This window comes from Haliaeetus leucocephalus, unplaced genomic scaffold (assembly GCF_000737465.1).
Source record: "Haliaeetus leucocephalus isolate CR32 unplaced genomic scaffold, Haliaeetus_leucocephalus-4.0 Scaffold163, whole genome shotgun sequence".
NCBI classification, from domain to species: domain Eukaryota; kingdom Metazoa; phylum Chordata; class Aves; order Accipitriformes; family Accipitridae; genus Haliaeetus; species Haliaeetus leucocephalus.
In genome coordinates this window covers 191,003-204,215 of record NW_010972599.1, presented here as the reverse complement: position 1 = coordinate 204,215, position 13,213 = coordinate 191,003, and the positions used below count along the sequence as shown (strand labels likewise).

General features: G+C 36.5%; 1 protein-coding gene across 3 annotated transcripts in view; it reads left to right on the top strand.

The window, feature by feature from the left end:
* The window catches only part of PKP4 (plakophilin 4), a 76,238-nt gene that overhangs the window by 28,198 nt on the left and 34,827 nt on the right, over nucleotides 1–13,213 (top strand). For 2 of the 3 annotated variants that reach the window (XM_010563043.1, XM_010563042.1), the window contains exons 4-8: nucleotides 3,084–3,215; nucleotides 3,369–3,559; nucleotides 4,386–4,944; nucleotides 9,132–9,323; nucleotides 11,332–11,552. In XM_010563043.1, the coding sequence (XP_010561345.1) occupies nucleotides 3,084–3,215; nucleotides 3,369–3,559; nucleotides 4,386–4,944; nucleotides 9,132–9,323; nucleotides 11,332–11,552 (1,295 nt within the window). The remainder of the gene's footprint in view (nucleotides 1–3,083; nucleotides 3,216–3,368; nucleotides 3,560–4,385; nucleotides 4,945–9,131; nucleotides 9,324–11,331; nucleotides 11,553–13,213) is intronic. The other variant, XM_010563041.1, reaches the window with a different exon arrangement.

Here is a 13,213-nt window from a genome sequence, read left to right as displayed (position 1 = left end):
CATCCAACCCTATCCATTTCTTTATTTCCTCCTCAGTTTTTCCTGTAACTTACTCTTTGTCTGTTGTTTGTTTTTCTCCTTGACTTTCTGTTGGTTGCTCTCTTTCTTTCTCTCATCGATGCAGCTCATATTTTTATTTTATCCTTTCATTCTCTCCTCCCATTTGTGTTTCTTTTCTTTAGAAATCTCCTGTGCACATCCCTGCTAAGAAGTCACTTAACATATGGCAAAAAATCATATTTCTATTTAAATATTGTATGCATTAATATAAATCTAGATGTATATTTCTCACAACTCTACGTAACTGAGGCTTTTCTGGAGCAATTGCTCAGAAGTGGGCATATTTGAAAAAAATACATTTTTTGTTTAGAACTTTGATATACATTTTGGTTAATGTTTACATTTATGCCGTGATTATAGCATGATATAGGTTTTACTATAGCATGAGTAGGTTTTACTTAGATTCACTCTTGAGCTTTGTTTTGAAGAAATGTCACTAGATGATGCTTTACCAACTGCAATCTGAAAAATACTGAAATTAAAGATGAATGAAAACACTCCCTTAAATCACTTCTTTTCCTCACTGCAGATAGTAGTTTATATAAAAAAAAAATTCAGTAGAAGATGTGATGTCACCTTAGCTGTAATTGCTTTATGCACAGTAGAATTATACAGAATTTTTAACAGAAATACAAAAAGGTGTTGTTTTGCAGACGCTTATAAATAGAATATTAGATCAGCAGCCATTTAGAAAAAGGCTATTATTTCATTCAGGGCACTCCCCTCATTTATAGTAGCAGAGAGAGATAGAAAGACAACAATTCATTTTATTGTGCATTCTTGCCTTTGTTAGAGATCCTAAACAATCTCTATTTTTTAGCATAGTGAAAGCATTTGCTTGGTGGCAAATGTGTGATGGAAGCGAGGTTTTCATTCAGACCTCTGTCTTAGGAACATCTGTACAGCACTGCATAATTGGAACTTTGTTCTTCTACGTGTTTCTCCCAAAATTGATTATTTGTGAGCTTGACATTGATTTAGTATCATGTAATATCAAGTAACTAAAATAACAGGGCCTTATATTATTTAGACAAAAAAGATTGAAGATGAAAATACTGAAGTTGAATGTAATCATAATTTAAATGTCTCGGTCCCCGCAAGTATTTTATTCCAAAGAGTATGTAATACCCACAGATGTCTGTTATGATCTGTTATTGAGTTAGTGTAACAGGAGCTGTGGAAGTGCGTTATTTCAGTGTTGGTGCTCTGTATCATTTCTAGGCATACTAGTGATTAAATTAATGAAAGTGTAGTAACACTTCTTGTTAAATCTTAATTAAGTTTGGTCATAATACTCCTATTATAGTAAATTAATGAGTGTCAAATTTTACTAGATGGTTTTGACCTAAGAATGTACTACTGATAACTATGCTGACTGCCCATAATTTCTGAGATGTACTGATTTTTAAATTTTTTTTTTTTAAATCTGGTATTTGAATAGTGTTCAAACATTCCTCATAATAGCAATTAATGAGTAACATTTTTAGTATGAATGTTCCTTTATGGCTAATTGTGCAAATAGTGAGACAACAGCTTTTTGCATACAGCTATTGGTAAAAATCAGAGCATTTCTTTACAGCTTGATAGGTACAAATAGTCTCTTTTTTATTTCACTTTTGAAGTATACTGTAATAACAACTGTTATGAAGAATTTCCAACAGCTCATCTGTCAGGGTTATTTTGGTTTGTGTTTTGTTAGTTTTCCGTGGGATTTTTTCCCATGAGTGCCACTAGATTTTTATATCAGGGTATTCTTTGTTGGTTTAAGAAAGTTTGTTAGCTTTGTTAGAATTTATTTCAGCCCTTTTTTCTGTCTTCCTCCTAGTATCAAATTTCTGCCAACTCCTTACAGTTTTGCCTCTCTGCAATGTGCTGTTACATTCATTTTCAAAGAGCACTTTGCAAGCTTCACTGTCCACAACTCGCAACTTTTGACATGAAGCAGTCACAGAAGTTTTTACTAGACTATTGCTTCCTAGCATCTTCCTTTTGGTTTCCACTCTAGGCTCGTTCATGTATTTCTTCAGTAAGAATTTATGTATCTGGTGTTACCTTTAAATGTAACCCACATTTCCTACTCCCCTTCCTTAAGGGAGGTTTAGATTGGATATTAGGAAAAATTTCTTCACGTTATCAATCATTGGAACAGGCTGCCCAGGGACGTGATTGAGTCACTGTGCCTGGAGGTTTTTAAAAGACGTGTAGATGTGGTGCTTAGGGACGTGGTTTAGTGGTGGATGTGGCAGTGTTAGGTTTACGGTTGGACTCTATGATCTTAAAGGTCTTTCCAACCTAAATGATTCTATGTATATCTCTGATGCCTGTTCTTCATCAATAAGTGTAACATGATGGCAATTGAATGCTTAATAGTTCTGTCAAAATTTTCTTGTTGTTTCATGTCTTCATCTTTGCCCTTTTTTTCTGGACTGTTTAACTTTTTCCTTTCTTCATGACAGTGTTGTGATGTCTCCTTTACTTTCCCTTCTGTATGATGGCACTTTGCTGTCTGTAAAGTTCAGCTAATATTCTTAGAACTGAAATCAGCTTAAGAGTAGTTAAAAACATTTGGATAGTAGTATATGAAGTAAAAAATGTATAAAATTTGCAGCAACTTCTGTTGATGGTACATGAACAGGGATGAAATTCAACTCATCCTTTCACTTACGAAGCTCTTGAGATTATAGGACCTTAAGAGAAGTGATAGTTACCCTCTGTGCACTACAACACAGTTGCACAGTGTTTCACTCTGCAAAGTATACTTACCAGGTAATCAATTACATTTTTCATTAAAATAGGTTGGAACGTACATTTGAAAAATTAGAATTGTAGAACGACATCAAAACTACAGGAAAGAAGATTCTCAGATGTTAGTATTAACATTCTTTTCATATAGTTTGGTAGATGATACCTCTCTACCAGTAGACCCTGTTCATGGTGGAAGTAAGTTCTTTGTTATTATGATTGAGTTTGCAGGAAACTTACATATGAAACGTTGGATTGATCTAATCAATTTCTTCTTTCAGATCCTACGACCACCAGTGTAAACAAACCGCAAGTGTCAGAGAGTGTTCATACCAATGCCTATGACATTAGGACAGAACCAGAACAAGGGAACCTCTACTCACCAGAACAGACATCTCTCCATGAAAGTGAGGGTCTGTTGTGTGCTTTTTAAATATTAGAATATATTTCTATATTGACTGTATAAAAATGTAGTACAATTATGAATGCAACAAATAACAAAGTTATATAATATTTTTGTGAAGTTGTTCGATGCTTTTATTCTTACACTGGCTTCATATCTACAGGGTCTGTAGGTAACTCAAGAAGTTCAACACAAATGAATTCTTATTCTGACAGTGGTTACCAGGAAGTAAGCAGTTTCCATAACAGCCAAAACTTGAGCAAATCAGAAAACAGACAGCAGCATTCCCTCATTGGAACTGCTAATAACCATTTGGTGAGAAGCTCACGAGCTGAAGGGCAGACTTCAGTCCAGGTATGCTCAAAATAGTACACTTTATCTCTGTACACTGTCTATAACACAGTTTTAAAGACAGTAGTCGAATAGCTGGACCTACCTTTGTATAGGCCATAACCGATGTCATTAAATTACACTTTTATTTAACACCTTTACTAGTTAAAAAGCAGAAATGGCTTGCAGCACACATGGACTTGTTTGCTGAAATCAGCATGCATGTGATCTGGTTCATTCACAGCAGCTGAAATTAAGTAGAACTTCTGAGGACTCCTGACTGCAGAGTACACTGCTAATATAATCTCAAGAAAGTATCACTCATTTGAAATTCAGTCGTGATATTGGGGAAAACCTCCTAGAATTTAGCCTGTATGTAAACATAGTGCTTAAATGAAGATGGTATTTGTGTTCCTGTACCTTCTACTGTTTCTGGCTTTTTTACCCTCCTTTTTCATTAATCAGAATGATAGTGAGACAGTAATGGACAAAACTTCTTCAGCTTATACTAGAACTCTTTGCATTACTGTTCCTGAATCTCCAAAGCAGTGGAGTAGTGAGGAAAGCAAGCATAGGTGCATATTAACATAGAAAGCCAAATAAAAATGGGGAATGAATGGTTTTTCAATGTTAAATTGCCATTTTATATGTTAAGAAATACTGGTTTGAAAAAAGTTATTTTATAGGAAAACTGGAAGGAGTTACATTTAGGGTAAAAGCTAGTCTTCAGCTGCTTTTATATATTGTTAAATTGTGTGCATTTCTTGTTGACTTCTCTGTCTTACGGGAGAAAAGTATCCACTATATGGCCTAAATGATAAATCTATCAAATGTTTTTGTTTTTAAACAGCCTTCAGTAAATATTACTACCAACCGAGTCATGAGACGTGTCAGTTCAGTCCCATCCAGAGCACAGTCTCCCTCTTACATGGTCAGCACAGGTGTTTCCCCTTCAAGGGGGTCGCTGCGAACGTCTCTGGGTAGCGGGTATGGTTCTCCATCAGTTACTGAGCAAAGATCCCTTACTTCTCATGCGTACGCATCCACTACTCTGCCAGTACAGCGGGCAGCATCCCCGTATGCTGCTCAGAGACCTGCCTCCCCGACGGCTGTGCGGCGGATTGGCTCGGTTACATCCAGACAGACGGCAAATCCCAATGGCGGGACTTCCCAGTACCAGACATCGGTCAGAGTCGGCTCTCCTCTTGCCCTTACTGATATACAAACCAGAGTAGCTTCTCCATCCCAAACTCAGCTGGGATCTTCTTCCCCGAAGCGTTCTGGCATGACTGCAGTTCCACAGCATTTGGGAGCAACACTGCAAAGAACAATTCATGATATTGAACAATATGGACAGCAGTATGATATATACGAGAGAATGGTCCCTCCACGTCCAGATAGCCTTACAGGTTAGTAAAAAGGTAAAGACACAGCTTAAAACAAACCTACAGCTGTAGAAAACACCTAGGCTTTTTATGGATGAAATGTTGTAGCACTAAGTTGTGAAATCTGTGGTGGATGTATCAAATCAGTTGTAAATATTGATGTCAAACACTATGTATCAATCATGCCATGAGTTTCTCTCTAATTACCAGATTGCTAGCTCTGCATTAGACTAAATCGTATGTTTTAAGTAGCTAAGTAGAATTCTGAGTCTTCCAAACAGAGGCATTTCAGTATTTTCGAAGATAAAGTACATTTAAATGTATGTGCACGTTATACACAAAGTAAAAGATACTAGGCTGGAACTAGTTTAATGTCTAGTTCTTTCTTAAAATATATAACTTTGTACCATTGAATTTTATTCTTTTTTTCCCCTAATATGTCTAGGCTATCTCAAAGTACTTCAGCTTAAATATAGGGTAACCATTGTAGTATTAGCTTAAAATAATGCCCTAAAAGGTAGAATCTGTTCATCTGAGAGGCAGTTCTTATTAAGATGCAGTTACTTTACATTTTAAGTTCTGTGTGTGTTGCTGGTTTTGTTCTGACTTTCATCTAAATGAGCACAGACAAGGTCATTTTGCAGTTAGACCATAGACTCTTTTGAACAGACTGCAATGTCTGGTTTTTCTTTTAAGCTGTTATACTGCAGGAATTCTCAAAATATTCTCATTTTTCAGCAAAAGGTATGTGTCTTCTCCCTCACCTCTGTTTGCAAGACGCAGTAATCTACCAGTTTGATAAGGGGACACCCCCCACCCCCCAGTTTGACATGAAAGGCTATTCAGTAGTTTAAATGAATGCAGTCCAGTGGGCTGCATAATTTGTGATGTAACAGCAATCTTGTACTCTTAAAATAGTATTAAGGTATTTTACAAATACCACTGATTGAGAATATCACCTTGTCTAAACAGGTGAACTGATACATCTTTAGAAAAAAGCAGTTATTGGGATAGTGAATCAGTAATTCAGAAACAGATGCTTTAAATTTAATGCTTTTAGTATTAAGGAAGTAGTTAGGAGCTGTGGTAGTCAAGCTTAGAGAGCATCTTATTTTATAGCCATCTGCACTGTAATCTTTCCAGGAAACTTGAAATGCTATGACTTACCTGTGCTCTAGGTTACAAACTATGAGTAAGAATCCCTCAGTATTATTAAAAAGATGTTACATTTTCTAGTATAAATTAGTTTTCATGTTTCTTTAGAGGGAACAGTTCAGTATAATACCTGACATCTTAAACTCAAATTTGTATATGATCAGTTTTCTGAGAGGAGGTTTGGATGGGGGGGAAGGTTAGTACTGTAGCAGCCTTTAATATAATCCAGAACTATTCCCTGCTATGTAAGCTGAAGGAGAGGACAGATATATGATCAGGACCTCTCTTCCTTCTGTGCTTACAGTCCTCTAAGAAGGGTATCCATGTGGTGCATGTTCTGGGAAAACTGTAATGTTAATATGAGTGTCTTCTCAGGAGGCAGCATTGTCATCTGGGAGGTATAGGTCCAATTACCTGCTTTGCTTTGGACATAGCTCCAGTTGCCTGCTTTGCTTTGGTGAAGTCCCTCTGTTTTCACCACCGATAGATGTGGTTTCTTAGTCATGACCTGTGAGACCCCCAAAGGTTTCCTTGCAGACACTGTGATACAGGAGGTCTGTGATTTTGGGGGGAAAAATACTTAAATGCAGGATACATTTGGTTACACATCACTACTTAATTGTATTTTGAAGTTGTTCCATAATCTCCATCATTTCATTACCTTTGCATAGTTCACTTAGCATATTCTATTGCTTTGATAGCTGCTAAAGCTTTAGCAGCTTACAATGGTAATGCCGAAGTGGACAAAACAGTATTAATTTAAAACCAAAAATTATGATGGTTTTATGCCCTACTTGAATTTGTGAATGGCTACACATTTAAAAATGTGTTTGCCCTAGCTATACCACCCGTATGTTACATACTAATTTGCTAGCTTTTTTCTAACTATGTTAACAATTTATGTTTGATGTAGTGAGTGAATCTTGTGGATTATCTCTGCATATAATTTTAGGCAAGAAAGATGACGATAAATTTTGTTGTAAGATTGAAAAAATTAGGTTAGCAGTGTAGGAGGAGAAGCATGAGGAATGCTGGTCTGAGACCAAGTGGGATGTATGTGATTGTCACACTTATTTACTGTAGTACAATGGGAAGTATATTTGGTCATCTTTACTCTTAAGAATTTAATTAAGAGAACAAAACTGGTGAAATCACAGAATAAACAAAGAATGCCAAGAGCAGAAAGAACAGGAGTAAAAGGGTGAAGGGGAGATTAGGCCATTGCAAGATGCAGTAAAGAAAAGTCAGAGTGGAAGAGGACCCCATGGCAAGGTAAATCTAAGAGGCAAAAGGAGAAGTATTGTGTAATTGTTTCAAAGGAAGTAAAAATTCAAGAGACTGGAATATAGATTTTCAAAATTAAAGAGAATTTTCCTGGGAGGGTAATACTCAAAACCTAAGTTGGTGTAGGTGGCAGAAGTGTTGTGTAGCAATTATATAATATATAAGTAAACTAAGTTTGAAAATAAATATGGGCTTGGCTTACATTTTGTTAAATATGAGCATCTGAGGCTTGTTTGCTACTTAGCTAGCTAAAGGTTTGGCCAGGGAGACTGTCAGTTAGGAGTGTGTAGGGCAGCGAAACATGATACAGAAATGTGGGAGATTAGAGAGGAGTATTGAAATACAACAATTCTGAAGTGCTTCCAAAAGAGTTTTTTTTTAAGAGCAGAGGTAGGGGAAAAACTGATGACTGCAGAAGACCTTTTACTTTGGGTGATGCATCGTGTTAGTTGCAAAAGCTCTGTACCCTCAGTTCTAAGAGCAGCATAGAAGCTGACAAAGCTCAAGGAGGGAATGGTAAAGAACTGTCAGAATTAACTAAATTCTAACTATTTTTCCGCTACCCAGTTTAGTATATTAGTGCTTCTCTGTAGACTCTGGAAGTATAGCTTATAAAATAAGGGAACTAGGATGCTTTAAATGAAAGCATTAAAAATAGATGAGAAAGTTTGTGGAAGGTAGCTAGTTAGTACAACACCAATACCAGGAAGCAAAGAATACACAAAGTGCGCATTAGATAGTCAATGGGAGGGGTGGTGCTATATGTCAAAAAATGTTTCCGGGCTAAAAAAGAAGAAATACAGGATTAACACTGTACCACTAATCTCCTAACCAGGATGGCAACAGTGAACTTAATAGGTGATAGGTTGCGAATTTAGTTAGCAAAATGGTAAGGAGAAATACACATCAGTGGTGGTTACAGAAGTACAGTAACACAGTGGAATGCACGGAAAGAAATTCTAGGCAACATGAATGAAGTTTTCATGAAGCAGGTAGAGGGGGAACCTTCACAAGGAGAAGCAAGTCTGAACTTGTGTAGTGGTATTCAAAACACTGTTATTGAAAAGCTGTTCTGCACCTCTGCCAATAATGTACTTGGATCTAGCACTGCAAAAGTGGTAGCAGGAGGTCCACTGCTGAGGAATTTAAGTTAAATGAGACAGAGATAAGTTAAAAGGCACTCAAGAGGGACAGCTCAAAGGCAAGGTGAAAAAAGAGATTCTCATACAGCTGCAGCATAGAAAAATATATATACGCACATCATGGGCTATTTAAACCTTTATAAAGACTTTTCTTCACATGCTTAAAATCTCTGCTGCCACTACCAAGATGACTTTTGCTCTTACTGCTACATATTGTTTCATTTTCAGGATTATGACCCCCTTTAGGCTGTGCCCTATTTCACAACCGGATTTCTGTCAGGTTCACAATTTACCTTGTCATTGCTGAATCCGTGAACTGCACATGCTGACTTAGCTTTTACTCTGTATGTTTTAGACTTTCAACTATAAATGCTACTGAAAAAATTGAGTTGGAAAAATTAAAGTTGCCAGCGTACGGACAAAACTTTTCACCAAAGAAATGTTGCTTTGTGAATTAATCTTTCAGTATGGCTCATTTAATAATAGAAAGAAGTTTAATGAATAAATCTTTATAACTGTAGATATAACTAACACCTTTTCATGGCTAAAAGAAGAAAGATTCAAGCATGACAGCTTTATTATTTTTAATTGATATGGGCCATATACATATTTCCCTCTTCTTGGTTTTAGGCCTGAGGAGTTCATATGCTAGTCAACACAGTCAACTAGGACAAGAATTACGATCAACTGTATCTCCTGACATGCACATCACCCCTATCTATGAAGGCAGAACTTACTACAGTCCTGTGTACCGTAGTCCTAATCATGGAACAATTGAGCTCCACCAGGGATCCCAGTCAGCATTATATCGAACAGGGTCAGGTGGGTAAAGGGCTTCCAATGCTCCTCCACTGACGGTGTCCCAAAGTCATGCTTAATTTACTTACTGGAGTTTTCCTGGAACCTATGGCATATAGGAGAACATCTATGAGATATGTAACGGTAGTCTAAAAGTTAAAACTAGATGTTATAAATTAATGGAGATAGAAACTAGGTTTGGAGGACTTAAAATAACCAGCAGGAATTAAAAAGCTTTTGTGATGTTTGCAAGAAATACTTGGGTGTCGTGGTTTAACCCCAGCCAGCAACTAAGCACCACGCAGCCGCTCACTCACTCCCCCCCCATCCAGTGGGATGGGGGAGAAAATTGGGAAAAGAAGTAAAACTCGTGGGTTGAGATAAGAACGGTTTAATAGAACAGAAAAGAAGAAACTAATAATGATAATGATAACACTAATAAAATGCCAACAGTAGTAATAGAAGGATTGGAATGTACAAATGATGCGCAGGGCAATTGCTCACCCCCCGCCGACCAACACCCAGCCAGTCCCCGAGCGGCGATTCCCCGCCCCTTCCTAGTTCCTAAACTAGATGGGACGTCACATGGTATGGAATACCCTGTTGGCCAGTTTGGGTCAGGTCCCCTGGCAGGGCATGAGAAGCTGAAAAATCCTTGACTCTAGTCTAAACACTACTGAGCAACAACTGAAAACATCAGTGTTATCAACATTCTTCACATACTGAACTCAAAACATAGCACTGTACCAGCTACTAGGAAGACAGTTAACTCTGTCCCAGCTGAAACCAGGACATGGGGCTATATATCAGTGTCAGCTTAGGGTCAGAATATTTTCTGTTTGATATCACACATTTGGGTACATCCAAGCTACTTCATGACACAAAAAATTTATTGCTACTTCTTGCATTCTCTGTGCATCATTCTCTTATGAATTGAGTTTGTTCATATTGTTTTAATTCATCAGTACACTAAAATGATAGCTTGTACATTTAAATTACCTATCGCATCTTTCACAGTAAAAATACTGGTTTCATCCAACTTCTCAGCAAAGGGTAATGTTAAAATACTATACCTGAAGATTGTATATTGAAACTGAAATATATCTATAGTATTTCATAGAATTGCTACCCGTGTATTATGAAGTGCATAGGCATTAGATTAGTATTAGAACTCATTTTCTGTAAAGAGAAATGTAATACATGTTGCAGTGCAGTTTGTTCTTTAAGGTTGATTAATAATTTGTATAGTGGAGTAATTTCCAAAAACTCTCAAAATATTAGTGATTTAATAACTCTCTAGAAATATTTATAGAGAAGTCTCTGACTCATATGTCATGTTTTCACACATTTGAAAATTGCTTTTTAATGTTTTTTTTAATGTAACTGAAATACTAAGAGTATGGAATGTTGAAGGAAGAAAGTTTTTGCAGTTCTCCTATTTTCTGCAACCTAGAGTAAATAAATTAAGTTTCTCAGGATGTGCTAATGAGGAAATAAAACTCGAAATTGGAATTCTCTGTTTACTTGTCTACCTAATATCACTTAAAGAACAAAAGCTACTCTGTTGAGTCAGGAAGACACATGTTCCTGTTTTTGAAATTATCAGCTTAATCTTTGAAATCATCTTCTTGTTAGCTTTTTGTCAGGGAAAATGTACATGTAGTTGGGAAAAGGAAAATATCATATAAAGTATATAAATTGTTGTTTGTATTTTTCTTTTTTCTATTTAGTACAGTTGGCAAACTGATGTTACTGTTAGTAATTGAATTTGTTGAGACAAGCTGAGGCATAAGCCTGGTTCCACCAAACCTTTAGTTCTGTAACTAATCTCTCTATCTTCCCTGTGACATTGAGTAATTGCTCCCTTAAATCTGGCGATAGCTTTCAACATTGAGCACGGTACACATTTTTAAGACTGGGGTTTTTTGGTGGTGGTTTGGGTTTTTTTTGCTTACACTTCTAACCACGTATTGCCTCTTCTCTTCAGTAGACATTTGTTACCTAGTTTGTTTTAATACTGATTTTATACTAGGAGTCGGAAATCTGCAAAGATCATCCAGTCAGCGTAGCACACTCACATACCAAAGAAATAATTACGCTCTGAACACAACAGCTACCTATGCGGAACCCTACAGGTCAATGCAGTATCGACTATCAGAGTCCAGTTATAACAGGCTGCAGCATGCAACGCCCGCCGAGGATGGGACCACGCGATCTCCATCCATAGACAGCATCCAGAAAGACCCCAGGCAAGTCCATTTGTGCTTTCAAAAATCACACACATGTGCTGTAATAAGATTTTTAATACATTCCTTGAATATATATAGCACTTTGTTGTGCATATTCCAGTTTTACATTGTTTAAACAATCATGACTAATTTAGATATTAAGATCTATACCTTTATAGCCAAAGTAATAAATGCAGTCTACTTGTTACAGTAAGAAAGAGCAACTTCTATGCATTTAGCTATTACTACATTTTTCTTCCATGTTTATTTTTCATGTAGAAGTTATTACAGGAAATACTTATAAATTTGATGAGAATTGACTGGATTCCAAAGATTTTTGAGTAACTCTACAGAGCACCCTGTAATATTGTAAGTTTTCTCTTTCTGGGAATGAGAATCAGGGTTTGAAAATTAGAAAGTACATACCTAATGTATTTGAATGAATTTTTCATGAGCAGCCTGCTTAAATTTCAAAACAATGTACGTTTAAAAATTATAGATAAATGTACCATTTTAAAAGCAAATACATGTTCATATTTTTAAAATAGTTAAACACTTTGATGTTGTAAGTGTATGTACACAGTGTGGGCATGTGACAAGTGTAGTACTATCATTACAATTTATTAGAGACACTATTCATTAAACCCTTGTATTTTAAAATGGGAGTATCAAAACCCAGTCCATGCAAAGCTTGGAGGGATTTATCGTACTGTTTATCTTCAGTATGGGTATGTGATTGCTAGAAATTCCAGTCTGTCTTTAGATTGCCAGTTCATTGAGACAGCTTCTAGACAATCCTCGGTCATGAAAGCACATTACACGTTCTGGTGGTTTAGAAAGAACTGAAAGCAGAGCACCTCATAGTGGAGGATATGGACTCCAGTTATGCCTCAGGAGTCTTTCACATGGAAACATTCAGGCACCAAATTTTGAAAAAAGATAGCTAATAGCTATGGTCAGGCTAGAGTCTTACACTGAAATCTTTTGGGATTCCTGCATTACAGAAGGCTCATAGCAGGATTGAGTTATTTTCTAGTTAGGCCCTATCCTTCAGTCTTGAAAATAAAAGCACTGGTTTTAATAGATTTTGTTGCTCTGTTTATTAGTGGAAATTAATATTTATTTTTTTTTAAATAGATACTGAGAGACTGGATTAATTTCATTTAACTCAATGGTACATTCATCTAAATGATGTTAATAGGCTAATTGTAGCTCTAAGTAGTAATGCTTGCTAGCTGCATGCTACTGCTGGCCTATTCTGACATAGCTTACAAGAAAAGTTACTTATAATAGGGATGGTTCACATTCATAACAAGAAACTTTACAGAAATTCTGACTCGGTTTTCATTGCTGGTGCACCTTTTTATCTCATAATTTCACAGTGGAATAGTTTTTACCTTACATTTTAATCTGTTTCAGTTTCTCATTTGCATATCATGCTGTTGCAGAGGTTAGGTTATTGTGTTACAATAGCCTCAGACTGGGTATTTGAAAGCATCACTCTAGAAAAGAGTGAGGGAACATTCAGAAAGCTACTAGTTTTATTAGAAAGGCAGTTTTCCCTAAGGTCTGCCTATCATTAGTATGGAGAAATAAACCTCTAAGTTGCTGAGCAATTCAAAGTAGGCACATAACTGAACTTTCCCTTTTTGGTGAGTGTAGGAATCCTGGGGAGACCTGACTGGC